The 14,654-nt window shown below is 49.2% G+C and overlaps 1 protein-coding gene across 1 annotated transcript; it reads right to left on the bottom strand.

The window, feature by feature from the left end:
* Positions 1-6,287: 6,287 nt before the first annotated feature.
* LOC120946093 lies at positions 6,288-12,830 on the bottom strand. Its single transcript, XM_040360831.1, has 5 exons — positions 12,680-12,830; positions 11,319-11,359; positions 11,162-11,236; positions 9,128-9,326; positions 6,288-6,809 (listed from the first exon to the last, which is right to left on the bottom strand). The coding sequence occupies exons 1-5, from the start codon at positions 12,744-12,746 to the stop codon at positions 6,394-6,396; spliced, it is 798 nt and encodes a 265-aa protein (XP_040216765.1). The 5' UTR covers positions 12,747-12,830; the 3' UTR covers positions 6,288-6,393.
* Positions 12,831-14,654: the final 1,824 nt, after the last annotated feature.

Raw genomic sequence — 14,654 nt, 5'->3', positions numbered from 1 at the left:
TAAATCTAGCTAAGATACGACCGCGGGTGCCGTCGTATCTTAGCTGTCTATTTAGGCCGGCCGCTAGGGGCGTGTACGCTGATTTACGCCTAGAATGCGTAAATCAGCGAGATACGCCTATTCGCGAACGTACGCCCGGCCGTCGCAGTAAAGATACGCTGTTTACGTAAGCCGTTTTCAGGCCTAAAGATATTCCACCAAAAAGATGGCGCAGCCAATGTTAAGTATGGATGTCGGAACTGCGTCGAATTTTTAAATGTTTACGTCGTTTGCGTAAGTCGTCTGTGAATGGGGCTGGGTGTAATTTACGTTCACGTCGAAACCAATAAGTCTTTGCGGCGTAATTTGGAGCATGCGCACTGGGATATGTCCACGGACGGCGCATGCGCTGTTCATTAAACGTCAATCACGTCGGGTCACGATTCATTAGCATAAAACACGCCCACCTCTTCACAATTTGAATTAGGCCGGCACATTTACGCTACGCCGCCGTAACTTAGGACGCACGTGCTTTGTGAATACAGCACTTGACTCTCTAACTTACAGCAGCGTAGCGTATATGAGATACGATACGCCTGCCTAACGTTAAGCCCATCTATGTGAATCCAGCTATATATTTTTTACTTTTTGCTATAATAAATATCCCCCAAAAATATATAAAAAAACTTTTTTTTCCCCCTCAGTTTAGGCCGATACGTATTCTTTTACCTATTTTTGGTATAAAAAAAAAAAATCTCGCTAATCGTTTATTGATTGGGTTGTGCAAAATTCATAGCGTTTACAAAATAGGGGATAATTTTATTGCATTTTTATTAATAATTTTTTTTTACTACTAATGGTGGCGATCAGCCATTTTTCTCGTGACCGCGACATTATGGCGGTCCCAAAAAAAGTGTCCGATCTGTCCGCCACAATCCCGCTAAAAATCTCTGATCACTGCCATTACTAGTAAAAAAATACAAATACCATTATACCACAGGAGAGTCAGGACGCTCTCTACGTTGCAGATAGAGAAATGAGCTGTGTGTTAGTGGGCGTCCTGACTCTCCTGTAGTCCAAGGGAGGGGGCGAGCACCACACTCCACACCAGGGAGAAAGCCTCGCATTACTGTGTGGAGTTACAGACAGAAGAACAGGAAGTGAGGATTTCTCAGAAGAAATAAGGACATTTAAAAGCAAAATGGAAGGATGAGGTAAGTGAAGGAGGACTGCACTAAGGTAAAGGCTGCATTCACACCTCGGCGTACAAAATCGCGGCGTTTTGTCCCGCGAATTGCGGCGACAAATAGCGGCATTTTGTACTGCGATTTGCAGCGTCAAAACGCCGCGATTGTGAATGCAGCCTTCACCCCCTCTATGGAGATGGTTCACATCTCCTATGCCGAACGCCGCCTGAAAAAAAGGTCCGGGACTTTTTTTCAGGCGTACGGCGTGAACCATCTCCATAGAGGTGCATGTTAAATCATCCCTCTGGCGTCTCGGGGCTTCAGCGGCGTCGCACTACAGGCGTATATACGCCTAGGTGTGAACGGGGGCTAAAGGAAGATATTTAAGGAAAAAAATAAAAAATTTACCTTTACAACCCCCTTTAAGCATTACGCATGCGCACATCACAGAGGGTATCTCTCAATGGCACAATTTAAACCTGTACAAACAGGTGGGGATGGTATCTCCAATCCAGAGATACCTCCTACGATATGCGGTTGCGCCATGGTCACGTCACTGCAGCTAATCGGCAAATCAGCAGGAGTGCGGCTCCGTCCTGCGCATGCACGGGCACTGATGGGGGGCACTTTCTCGACAGAACACCGGCTCAGACTTGTAGTTCCCTATCGGCCGGAGGGTCTGTGCTCGGATTTCTCTTTACCCTTCATCTGGTGTAGAGCAGGTGAAACTAATTAGAGAGAACATCATTTTTTTAATTAGTGGAGGAAATGCAATCTCCCAGGCACGGTCCCTCCCCCGCCCCGCACTCATACAGCGTTATTGATTTAAAAATAACGGGCTGTAATTTAACCGCTACCAGCTGCTCAGCCACCTTCTGTGAAATACAAACATCGGTCAATACTCATTGTAGAAATAATTTGAGACAAGAAAGGCTTATTCAACGCTGTCCTGTGTAATACCAGATCCTGGAAGGTACGAGCCGGCTGGTGTCCGCATTGTGTCTGTGACGGTTCTCACTGAGGGGGGAGGGGGGTGCAGTATACATACGGTATATCACTTTAACCAAACGGCCCCATACAGGTGCACAAAACGCTTCTCACCTGTGGTCACAATTGGGATTGTCTCTAATTTCACCTCGAAGATGTGCTCTGATGATATGGATGAGCCATCTTCCTAATACTAAGGCCCGGTTCACACTGAAGCGAGTTCATAACGAATGTGATGGGTCAAAAACATTCTAAATTCGCATGTCATCCATAAAGTCATTGTTTACAATGACGATCGTTCACATACATGCGTTGCGATTCCTCTACCGATACGATAAAAAAAGGTCTTGTGCGAGTGTAGCGCCCCCTTTACTTTCAAAGGGGCACTACGCTAAAGTTAGTGGGAGAATGAGAGAGATAAGTTGCTCTCATTCTTAACCACTTCCAGACCGCTGTACGTCTTTATACGGCCTAACTTTAAAGATAGATATCTCGGTAACGGCAGCAGCTGCTGCCACAACTGAGGTATCTATCTTTAGTGTCAGCGGTCCGGTACATGATAGCGGCGGATTCGCCGTCATCGGCGGCGGGAGAGGGCCCCTCCCGCCGCTTACCGGAGCCGTCGGTAGCGGCGGAGGAGATCGCGACCGTTCGGCAGCTGTGCGGGGTTGCGAGTGAAGGAAAAATCTCCTTCACCCGTCCCCATAGCTCTGCTGGGCGGAAGTGACGTCAAAACGTCAGTCCCGCCCAGCCTCTTAAAGAAACATTTTTTTTTTTTTGTCATTTGAAAAAATTACATTTTCAAATTTTTTTTTTTTTCATTTAAGCCTAAATATGAGATCTGAGGTCTTTTTGACCGCAGATCTCATATTTAAGAGGACCTGTCATGCCTTTTTCTATTACAAGGGATGTTTACATTCCTTGTAATAGGAATAAAAGTGATAATTTTATTTTTTATTTTTTTTCCAGTGTAAAAAATATTAAAATAAATAAGAAAAAAAAAAAATGTTTTAAAGCGCCCCGTCCCGACGAGCTCGTGCGCAGAAGCGAACGCATACGCGAGTAGCGCCCGCATATGAAAACGGTGTTCAAACGACACAAGTGAGGTATCGCCGCGATCGTTAGAGTGAGAGCAATAATTATAGCCCTAGACCTACTCTGTAACTCAAAAAATGCAACCTATAGAATTTTTTAAACGTCGCCTATCGAGATTTTTAAGGATAAAAGTTTGACGCCATGCCACGAGCGGGCGCAATTTGTAAGCGTGACATGTTGGGTACCATTTTACTCCGCGTAACATTATCTTTCACAATATATAAAAAAATTGGGCCAAATTTATTGTTGTCTTATTTTTTAATTCAAAAAAGTGTTTTTTTTCCAAAAAAAAGTGCGCTTGTAGGACCGCTGCGCAAATATGGTGTGACAAAAAGTATTGCAATGATCGCCATTTTATTCTCTAGGGTATTAGAAAAAAAAATATATAATGTTTGTGGGTTTTAAGTAATTTTCTAGCCAAAAAAAATGTTTTAGTCTTGTAAACACCAAATCTGAAAAACACCCAAAGTAGAGAAGTGGTTAATTGTGTTAAATGTGGCTGTCGCCAAATCTGGATTGTTCTGTGGGTCAGTCTGCGTTCCAGGGATGCAGTTCCATCTCTGGGCGGCAGGTGGCGCCAGAGAGGTCCAGGCGGAGCCGCATCTTTTCAGCAGCCAATTGGAAGAGTTTTCCCTCGCGGGGCATGCTGGGGAGTATTTCTGTGGCGGAGGCCGTTGTTCTGGGTTCTTCGCGGGTTCCAGGTGTGACACCCACCTTTAGGGTGTGCGCACACCGCGGGCCCCACCACTATGGCCTACCTGGCCTGGGGTCGCACGCTACGTGGAGTTCCTGACTCTGGGCCCTCCTGGCCTGGAGCAACTGATGCTACCAAGGGGCCCCAGTGACTTACTGGGTCCCCACTTCTACTGAGGAGATCCCAAGCTGTATGCTGTTCGATGGGGGATCGGCTTGAGGAGAACCCGGAGGCAGGTTATCCAAAAGGGCTTGAACGAACCATCGGGGATCTGGTGACCGGGACACTGACAGGTACATTTGCACTGTCAACCGGTGACCCTAGCACAATTTACTGGGAGGATTCGCTTTGCTGTTCAACTTGAAACTTGCACTAGGCCTGTGGCAGAGGCCCCAACATTTAACTAGAGCTAAGTCTGTGGCAGAGGCTTGTTCCTCCCAGTAACCTTAAGTGGCACTCCGGCTGCCAGGCCTGTGGCAGAGACCCTTCACCCACTCTGGTTGGAGTGGCGACGCATTGCTATAACCACAGAATAGCAGGATTGCTTTTCTCTATCCAAAGCCTGATACTGCGAAATTCCTTTATTTCATCAGCCTTTCCTGTCTACCTCCAGTTGATGTTGGTCGTATTTGGGCAAAGGAAATAAAGCATTCAGAAAACCTTATCTACGGATTGGACATTCGATTACTGCTCTACTCACTACCTTCACCCCTAGACATCACATGGAGGTAACTTAATACGCCGATCCCAAATCAACCAGGGGGTAGCGCTACACAAGTTTACAGCGTTGCGTTTTGCGAATTTAGTCTCCATAGACATCAATGTAAATCGTTCTGGAATCGCATTGATGGTTCACATATATACGAATTCCACCACACTACTCTCCACTAAAACCAGGAACTTAAAAGCAGAGTCCACCCAAAAAATATATATATTTTTTTTTAAAGCCAGCAGCTACAAATACGGCAGCTGCTGACTTTTAATAAATGGACACTTACCTGTCCAGCGCGCCCGCGATGTCAGCAGCCGAGGCCAAGCAATCGCTCGTCTCTTGGCTGCCCCCGCCGCCATCCTCTGTGAGGGTATCAGGAAGTGAGTCTATGCCCGGAAGTGGGTGCAAATACCTGTATCTGCACCCCCCTGAAAAGGTGCCAAACGTGACACCGGAGGTGGGGGGGGTTCCAAAAAGCGGAAGTTCCATTTTTGGAAAAACGGAACAAATTCACAGCGCAGCAGTGTGAACCGAGCCTAAAAGGTGAATCACCCAATGTTTATGCCAGTGACAATTCTGACATTTCTCTCCTACATGTAAAAATCATTGTTTTCTTTCTAGAAAATTACTCAGAACCCCCAAACATTATATATATATATATATATATATATATATATATATTTTTTGTGGAAATGGTGGTCTTTGCAGCTTTTTATCTCGCACGGTACGTTAGCAGAATTTTTTTTACATGATGTGAAAGATGTTACGCTGTTTACATATGCGTGCGTGACCTACATATACATTTGCTTCTGCGGGCACGCGTGCGCTTAAAGCGGTTGTATACTCGCTGAACTTTTTTTTTTAATCATGTAAGGCAAAAGGCATAATGAGCTAATAAGCTAATACTTACCTTAGAACGAGGCGTCCTTAACTCACCCGGTCCACGCCGAGGTAGCTGACATTTTGCCTCGGAGTGTCTTCCGGGTATCGCGGCTCCAGCGGTGTGAGTGGCTGGAGCCGCAATGTCGTCACTCGTGCACGTGAGAGACTTCTTTCCGGCAAGGTCCGGCGTCTGCCGGGCCTTCGGCCGTGACTCCCCTGTGCGCATGCGCCAATGCAGTCAGCGGCTCATTGCAAGGGGAATATCTCCTAAACCGTAAAGGTTTAGATTTTTATACCTACAGGTAGGCCTTATTATAGGTTTACCTGTAGGTAAAAGTTACAAAAATCAATATACAACCACTTGACATCCTTGATGAAAACCTGCTCCAGAGCGCTCTGGACCTCGGACTGAGGAGAAGGTTCATCTTCCAACAGGAGAACGACCCTAAGCACACCGCCAAGATAACAAAGGAGTGGCTACGGGACAACGCTGTGAATGTCCTTGAGTGGCCCCAACCAGAGACCGGACTTGAGATCTGATAATGGCTGTACACCGACCCTCCCCATCCAACCTGATGGAGCATGAGAGGTCCTGCAAAGAAGAATGGGAGAAACTGCCCATAAATAGGTGTGCCAAGCTTGTAGCATCATACTCAGAATGATGATGATGATGATTTTAGGACAGAACACGGCTGGAAATTCAAAGATAGGAGGCACAATGCTTAAAAAAAAAAAAAAAAAACACAGTAAAAAATATAAATAAATACATTTTATTTTTACCACTGTTGAAAACAGTATTGGATAATAAAGGTTGTAGGATATTGAAAAATATAAATAAGTGAGCCCCTAGCCAAGTGTCAGCTTTCCTCATCAGAGGATGAATAACAGTCTAACCCTAAAATCCCCTTGCTTCTCCCACTGGTATGCGGGTCTCCTCCCGCCAACTCCTCCACGTTGTTTGCAGAGTTAATGGCGCTTTGCTGCGGTGAGCCCGACAGGAAAATATCTTTGAGCTTCTTCGCCGTCTCCCCTCCGCCAGTGTTATAAGTCGATCTCCCCCAGATGTCTCTCGGCTGAGATTTGGCGTTGTTGAAGACAAGAGGTGCATCCTGGACTTCCGGATCGATACAGGCCGGAGCAGGAGGAGGAGGCGGCAGCGGAAATTTATGGAGCCTTTCCTGTGGTTCTTCCTCCTCCGAGTCACTTCTGTGTTCCTCCTTCACTTTCTTTGAGAGAACAGGCGTGTGCAGCAAATTTCCTCTATTGGTTTCATCTTAAAAATATAATAAATATTTGAGTCAGCCATTATTTATTTTGTGAGATGATCCAACAATGCCACCAAACCTATACTGTCCCTCCTCCCTTAATACCTCCTATACTGCCTCTACTACCATCTATACACCCCGATACCACCCCCCCCCCCTGCTCATTATACCCCAATGTAAACCCCCCCCGCGCTCATTATACCCCTGTACTGTCCGCTCATTATAACCCAGTACCACCTCCTCCACTCATTATAACCCCATACCTTCCCCTCCACTCATTATACCCCCTTCCCGTCCACTCATTATACCCCCGTCCCGTCCACTCATTATACCCCCGTCCCGTCCACTCATTATACCCCCGTCCCGTCCCCTCCACTCATTATACCCCCGGTCCGTCCCCTCTCCTCCACTCATTACACCCCCGTCCAGTCCCCTCTACTCATTATACCCCCGTTCCCTCCACTCCACTCATTAATCCCCCCGTCCCCTCCCCTCATTATACCCCCGTCCCGTCCCCTCCCCTCATTATAATCCCGTCCCGTCCCCTCCCCTCATTATACCCCCATCCCGTCCCCTCCCCTCATTATACCCCCGTCCCGTCCCCTCCCCTCATTTTACCCCATCCTGTCCCCTCATTATACCCCCGTCCCCTCCACTCCACTCAGTATACCCCCGTCCCCTCCACTCCACTCATTATACCCCCTTCCCCTCCACTCATTATGCCCCCGTCCCCTCCACTCATTATGCCCCCGTCCCCTCCACTCCACTCATTATACCCCCGTCCCCTCCACTCCACTCATTATACCCCCGTCCCCTCCACTCCACTCATTATACCCCCGTCCCCTCCACTCATTATACCCCCGTCCCCTCCACTCCACTCCACTCCACTCATTATACCCCCGTCCCCTCCACTCCACTCATTATACCCCCGTCCCCTCCACTCCACTCCACTCATTATACCCCTGTCCCCTCCACTCCACTCATTATACCCCCGTCCCCTCCACTCCACATACCCCCGTCCCCTCCACTCATTATACCCCCGTCCCCTCCACTCATTATACCCCCGTCCAGTCCCCTCCACTCATTATACCCCGTCCCCTCCACTCCACTCATTATACCCCCGTCCAGTCCTCTCCACATATTATACCCCCGTCCCCTCCACTCATTATACCCCCGTCCCCTCATTATACCCCCGTCCAGTCCCCTCCACTCATTATACCCCGTCCCCTCCACTCCACTCATTATACCCCCGTCCAGTCCTCTCCACTCATTATACCCCCGTCCCATCCCCTCCACTCATTATACCCCTGTCCCGTACACTCCACTCATACCCCTGTTCTGTCCCCTCTCAGTTATATGATGATGCTGTACTGCACTGGAGACAGTATGTTAGAAAATATATATATATTTTTTTTATTTCTTAATTTTGCAAAAAATGTAAACTATCCATGCCTCTTACTAAATACCTTGGACTTTCTACCTTTCCATAAAGGGAAAACAGAGAACCCCAAGGGATAGTGCGGGCAGCAAGCCAAAACAGGATACCGTGAAAGAGTACGGCTTCCTGCCCGCACTATCCCTTGGGGTTCTCTCTGTTTTCTCAAATTAGTTTCGGACGTGGCAGCAAGTCTCAGGACCAACCGAAGCTCAATCTAGTTTCTCTTCCATAATTTTCTTATACCTTTCCAAAAAGGGGTCATTTGGGGGGATATTTGTACTGTCCTGACAAAAAAAAATTAGATAGGCCGTCAGCACATCAGGATTGATCAATTTTTCAGATATATAAAACATACAGCCGTGGCCAAAAGTTTTGAGAATGACACAAAGTAGGGTTGCGCCGATACTAGGCATTTTCATGAGTATCGGTACTCGCGAAAACACTCCAATAGCATAAAATAAAGAACCCCAGTGATAATTAAATATCACCAAAAGAAAGCTCTACTTCTGTGAACAAAATTATAAAAATTTCATATGGGTACAGTGACCGCACAATTGTCAAAGTGCAACAGCGCGGAGAGCAGAAGATTGGCCTGGGCAGGAAGGGGGTGAAAGTGCCCGGTATTGAAGCGGTTAATTAGCTCCACTTTTACACTTGGCGCATTCCATGCGACGCAATGTAAAGTGGTGCATTTAAATGCGACACAATGTAAACGTTACACATTTTAGAACTACCTGAATTCAGTGTACAAGTCGCTGTCATAACCGAATGAATTGGCGTAATACATTAATAAAAAGGGACGCATGCCAGAAAAGTGGCGCAGCAGCTTTACTGAATCCCCCCCATTGTGTCCACATGCACCCCCCCCCCCCCCCATTACCTACATACCTGTGTCTACCCATGACGGCACTTTGCCATCCGCAGTCCTTTTCCTGGTGTACCCTCGAGGTTTCCACGGGTGTTCCTTGCAGGTCGGGTCTAATTTGCGCAATTTCCACAGGTAACTCTGATATTCTTTCTTTAGGGCCTCAATCTTTACCTCAAATTCTCCAATCTTCCTTTCCGAATAGTGACTCAGCTGAGATTGCTGTAAATGGATGGGAGAGTTGGTAAAAAAATGGCCTAAGCAGTGAAATGAAAACACATTTATTATCATTATCATGATCATTACAGGTAAAAAACAGAATTACCCCTTTCCACTTTAAAAAAATAAAGTTAGGTACCTGGTAACTCCTTTTCTAGGAAGTCTTCCAGGGCAGCATCTGAGAAGTAGAAGGAGCCTAACAAACATGGTATCCATCCAGTGACTGGTCACATGACCAATGTTGAGAGGAAATGACACCAACGGCGCACTAGACCACCCACTGACACGGACGACGTGGCACCACTACTCCCACTGACACCGCCAACGGGGCACTACTCCTCCCACTGACAACGCTGACGGGGCACCACTCCTCCCACTGACACCGCCAACGGGGCACTACTCCTCCCACTGACAACGGTCACTACTCCTCCCACCGGCAACGGGTCACTACTCACCCCACCAGCAACGGGTCACTACTCACCCCACCGGCAACGGGTCACTAGACCACCCACCGGCACTGGCAACGGGGCACTGACACCAACAACGGGGCACTAGTCCCCCCATCGACACCAGCGGCGGGGCACTAGTCCATCCAATGACTGACCACGTGACCAATTTTGTGAGCAAATGACACCAACGGGGCACTAGTCCTCCCACTGACACAGACGGGACAGCGACACCAACGACGGGGCACTAGTCCTCCCACTGACGGGGCACTAGTCCTCCCACTGACGGGGCACTAGTCCTCCCACTGACACAGACGGGACAGCGACACCAACGACGGGGCACTAGTCCTCCCACTAACGGGGCACTAGTCCTCCCACTGACGGGGCACTAGTCCTCCCACCGACACCAACGACGGGGCACTAGTCCTCCCACCGACACCAACGACGGGGCACTAGTCCTCCCACCGACGGGGCACTAGTCCTCCCACCGACGGGGCACTAGTCCTCCCACCGACGGGGCACTAGTCCTCCCACCGACGGGGCACTAGTCCTCCCACCGACGGGGCACTAGTCCTCCCACCGACAGGGCACTAGTCCTCCCACCGACAGGGCACTAGTCCTCCCACCGACACCAATGATGAGTTACTGTTTCTCCTCATCCTAACCACAGGCACTACGCAAATGAACACCAGATAATGCATTGTGTACTCTCACTGATGCCTGGCCCGAGACATTTTTTGTAGCTTCTGACTTTTAAGAAAAAAAAAAAAAAAAACACAACATTGACTGGAGCTTCTCTTTAATATAACAATACATAACATTTTTCAAAGATAATAAATACAATGGACTTTTAACCCATTCGCCACAAAGTGGGCAATTTAGCAATAGATTGGTTTTGTCAGGATTGGTTAATTGATGCAATTCCTTGTCTTACCAGTAGGTGTCAGCACTACTCAGAATTTTATAAGAGGATGGAAAGTTATTCTTGGGGGGACAGTGAAGAAGAAATATTATAAATGTGAATGAAGAGCGCAGGAATAATTGTCACACCCGTGTAATATCTACTGCACAACATTCACTCTTCATTGCCCGTGTAACACGCCCTTCTATCTATGGCCAGCTTTATGCCACCGGTAGGCAAAACTTTTATTCTTTCCATTTTGGATAGAGTAAGGGAGAGTTAGAACCCCCTCTCAGCTCCCCTCCCCCCCATCTGTGTCCCACTGGGGAGATCTCCCTTCACTTCCTGTCCCATAGCCAAAACAGGAAGTGAGAGGAAATCCCTCCAAAGTGAGGTTGTTACCAGAACTACGGTGTCCCCATTGGAAGATTCCTCCTCTATTCCTATTGTGGTGACAACCCAAAAAATCGAATTTTCCAGCCCCGTCTCACCTCTAAATAATATTCCATCTCATTTTTGATGCTGGGGATCCATTTCTTCACACCTGTGGCTGTGTGCAGCGCCCCCTGCAGGAAACAAGGAGGGGAGACTAGTAAGAGAGGACGGAGGCAAAAGTCATTTATAGGACAGCTCTGGTCCGGGGCTCACCAGCTTGGGGCGATTACTGTCGATGTCCCTCACACGTCCCTCTAAGGGAGAAAACAAAAAGTGGAGGTTAGCCAATCAAAATCTGACATTTCAGGTGTGGGAGGAGCCTGCCGATCTCTACTGAACCCCAACACTGACATCCCACCAATGGGATTCTCTGTACCGTCCCCTCTTCTCATTATACCCCCCCCCCTCCTCTCATTATACCCCCCTGTACTCCCCCCCTCCTCCTCATTATACCCCCCCTGTACTCCCCCCCTCCTCTCATTATACCCCCCCATGTACTCCCCCCTCCTCTCATTATACCCCCCCTGTACTCCCCCCCTCCTCTCATTATACCCCCTCCTCCTCATTATACCCCCCCTGTACTCCCCCCCTCCTCCTCATTATACCCCCCCTGTACTCCCCCCCTCCTCTCATTATACCCCCCCATGTACTCCCCCCTCCTCTCATTATACCCCCCATGTACTCCCCCCTCCTCTCATTATACCCCCCCATGTACTCCCCCCTCCTCTCATTATACCCCCCCTGTACTCCCCCCTCCTCTCATTATACTCCCCCCCTCCTCTCATTATACTCCCCCCCCCTGAACTCCCTCCGTCCTCTCATTATAACCCCCCTGTACTCCCCCCTCCTCTCATTAAACCCCCCCTGTACTCTGTCCCTCCTCTCATTATACCCCCCCCTGTACTCTGTCCCTCCTCTCATTATACCCCCCCTGTACTCTGTCCCTCCTCTCATTAAACCCCCCCTGTACTCTGTCCCTCCTCTCATTATACCCCCCTGTACTCTGTCCCTCCTCTCATTATACCCCCCCTGTACTCTGTCCCTCCTCTCATTATACCCCCCCTGTACTCTGTCCCTCCTCTCATTATACCCCCCTGTACTCTGTCCCTCCTCTCATTATACCCCCCCTGTACTCTGTCCCTCCTCTCATTATACCCCCCCTGTACTCCCTCCTCTCATTATACCCCCCCTGTACTCCCTCCTCTCATTATACCCCCCTGTACTCCCTCCCTCCTCTCATTATACCCCCCCTGTACTCCCTCCCTCCTCTCATTATACCCCCCCTGTACTCCCTCCCTCCTCATTATACCCCCCTGTACTCCCTCCCTCCTCATTATACCCCCCCTGTACTCCCCCCTCCTCTCATTATACCCCCTGTACTCCCTCCCTCCTCTCATTATACCCCCCCTGTACTCCCTCCCTCCTCTCATTATACCCCCCCTGTACTCCCTCCCTCCTCATTATACCCCCCTGTACTCCCTCCCTCCTCATTATACCCCCCCTGTACTCCCTCCCTCCTCTCATTATACCCCCCTCCTCTCATTATACCCCCTCTCCCTGTACTCTCCTCTCACCTTCCCTCTCTCTCTGTAGCCACACTCGGTTGAGTCTCCCCAGCTGCTTCTCCTCATTCCTGGCCATGTTTACTTCCTGGTCCCGGGAGATGACGTCACTACCACGTGCCCCCGGTAGGCGGAACTCGCCAACCTGGAACCCCTCCACCAATCAGAACGCCGCCTCGGGGGGCGGAGCTGTATATATTCAGCGTTCGGCTCCCACCTATCACATGATCGGATCGGCCCGTCAGGCTCTGTGCCGCTCTGAGCGGGACCTGCTTTGCCTGATGGAGGAACTACAAGTCCCAGCATGCCCCCCCATTCGCCAAAATATGTAACCTTCTCCGAGTAATGGGGTTTTTGAGCTTGCCCCCAGGGGCTGGGGGATAATAGCCCCCATATGATGGGGTTCCTGTCTGACAATTGGCCCCCGGGGGGTGGGATCAGTAACCCCCACCCCCCCCCCCCCATGTGATGGGTTCTGGCCCCGTTATTGGCCCCCATGCTGAAGGCTAGGGTCAATAACCCCCCCCCCCCCCTTCCCCCAGTGTGATGGGGCTCCTGATTGGCCCCCGGGGTCAACGACCTTCTCACCTTGTGTGACAGGGTTCCGGCCCATTGATTGGACCAGGATAATAACCCTCGCCCCCATGTGACAAGGTTCTGGCTGGTTGATTGCCCCCAGGGGCCAGGGTAAAAAATCCTCCCCTCCTTCCCCCCTATGTAATAAGGTTCTGGCCCAAAAATTGCCCCCCCCCCCCCAGGGTTTGGGTTCAATAACCTTCTCCAATGTGATGGGATACCGTCCTGGCAATTGACCCCCAGTGGTTGGGGTTAATATCCATCCCCCCCTCCCCCATTTAATTGGGTTCCTGACCCCAGGGCCAATAACGTCTCCCCCCTTTCCCAAAAAAGATGTACATCACGGGGGTCCCCTTAGTCTGCCTGTAAAGTGGTGCATCTGTAGCATGCTGCAGCAAAACTTATGTTTTTTTAAGGAAAAATAAAAACGAGTCAAATCGCATTCATGACTCGCGGTTGCAATTGTTAGCATACCGTCGGGTCTAATGCGGATTTTAAGGGGAACCCCACGCCAATTTTTTATTTTTTTAACCGCTTAACGACCGCCGCATGTACATATACGTCAGCAAAATGGCACGGGCAGGCAGAACGACGTGCCCGCACGTCGCTGCCTTGCCTCGGGTCGGGGGTCCGATCGGGACCCCCCCCCCCCCCCGGTACATGCGGCGGTCGGTAAGCCTCAGGAAGCGATCCGGGACGAGGGCGCGGCTATTCGTTTCTAGCCGCCCCCTCGCGATCGCTCCCCGGAGCTGGAGAACGGGGAGAGCTGTATGTAAACACGGCTTCCCCGTGCTTCACTGTGGCGGCGTATCGATCGAGTGATCCTTTTTATAGGGAGACTCGATCGATGACGTCAGACCTACAGCCACACCCCCCTACAGTTGTAAACACACACTAGGTGAACCCTAACTCCTACAGCGCTGATCGCCGCCATTAGTAGTAAAAAAATAAAATAAAAATGCAATAAAACTATCCCCTATTTTGTAAACGCTATAAATTTTGCGCAAACCAACCGATAAACGCTTATTGTGATTTTTTTTACCAAAAATAGGTAGAAGAATACGTATCGGCCTAAACTGAGGAAAAAAAGTTTTTTTATATGTTTTTGGGGGATATTTATTATAGCAAAAAGTAAAAAATATTGTTTTTTTTCAAAATTGTCGCTCTATTTTTGTTTATAGCGCAAAAAATAAAAACCGCAGAGGTGATCAAATACCACCAAAAGAAAGCTCTATTTGTGGGGAAAAAAGGACGCCAATTTTGTTTGGGAACCACGTCGCACGACCGCGCAATTGTCTGTTAAAGCGACGCAGTGCCGAATCGCAAAACCTGGCCTGGGCATTTAGCTGCTTAAAGGTCCGGGGCTTAAGTGGTTAAACGGCGTGGGGTCCGTGAAAGACCCTTGTCCAAG

Source organism: Rana temporaria, chromosome 7, assembly GCF_905171775.1.
Source record: "Rana temporaria chromosome 7, aRanTem1.1, whole genome shotgun sequence".
Taxonomy (NCBI): domain Eukaryota; kingdom Metazoa; phylum Chordata; class Amphibia; order Anura; family Ranidae; genus Rana; species Rana temporaria.
The sequence above is the reverse complement of the archived record's forward strand: the minus strand, read 5'-3'. Positions and strand labels throughout refer to the sequence as shown.

Excerpts from the sequence above, each read along its gene's own strand:
- LOC120946093 (XM_040360831.1), bottom strand. The coding sequence starts at position 12,746 with ATGGCCAGGAATGAGGAGAAGCAGCTGGGGAGACTCAACCGAGTGTGG. Across the intron at positions 11,237-11,318 it reads ACAGTAATCGCCCCAAGCTG|GGGGCGCTGCACACAGCCAC; the intron begins GTGAGCCCCGGA and ends TGTTTCCTGCAG. Across the intron at positions 6,810-9,127 it reads GCCGTCATGGGTAGACACAG|ATGAAACCAATAGAGGAAAT; the intron begins GTATGTAGGTAA and ends TATATTTTTAAG.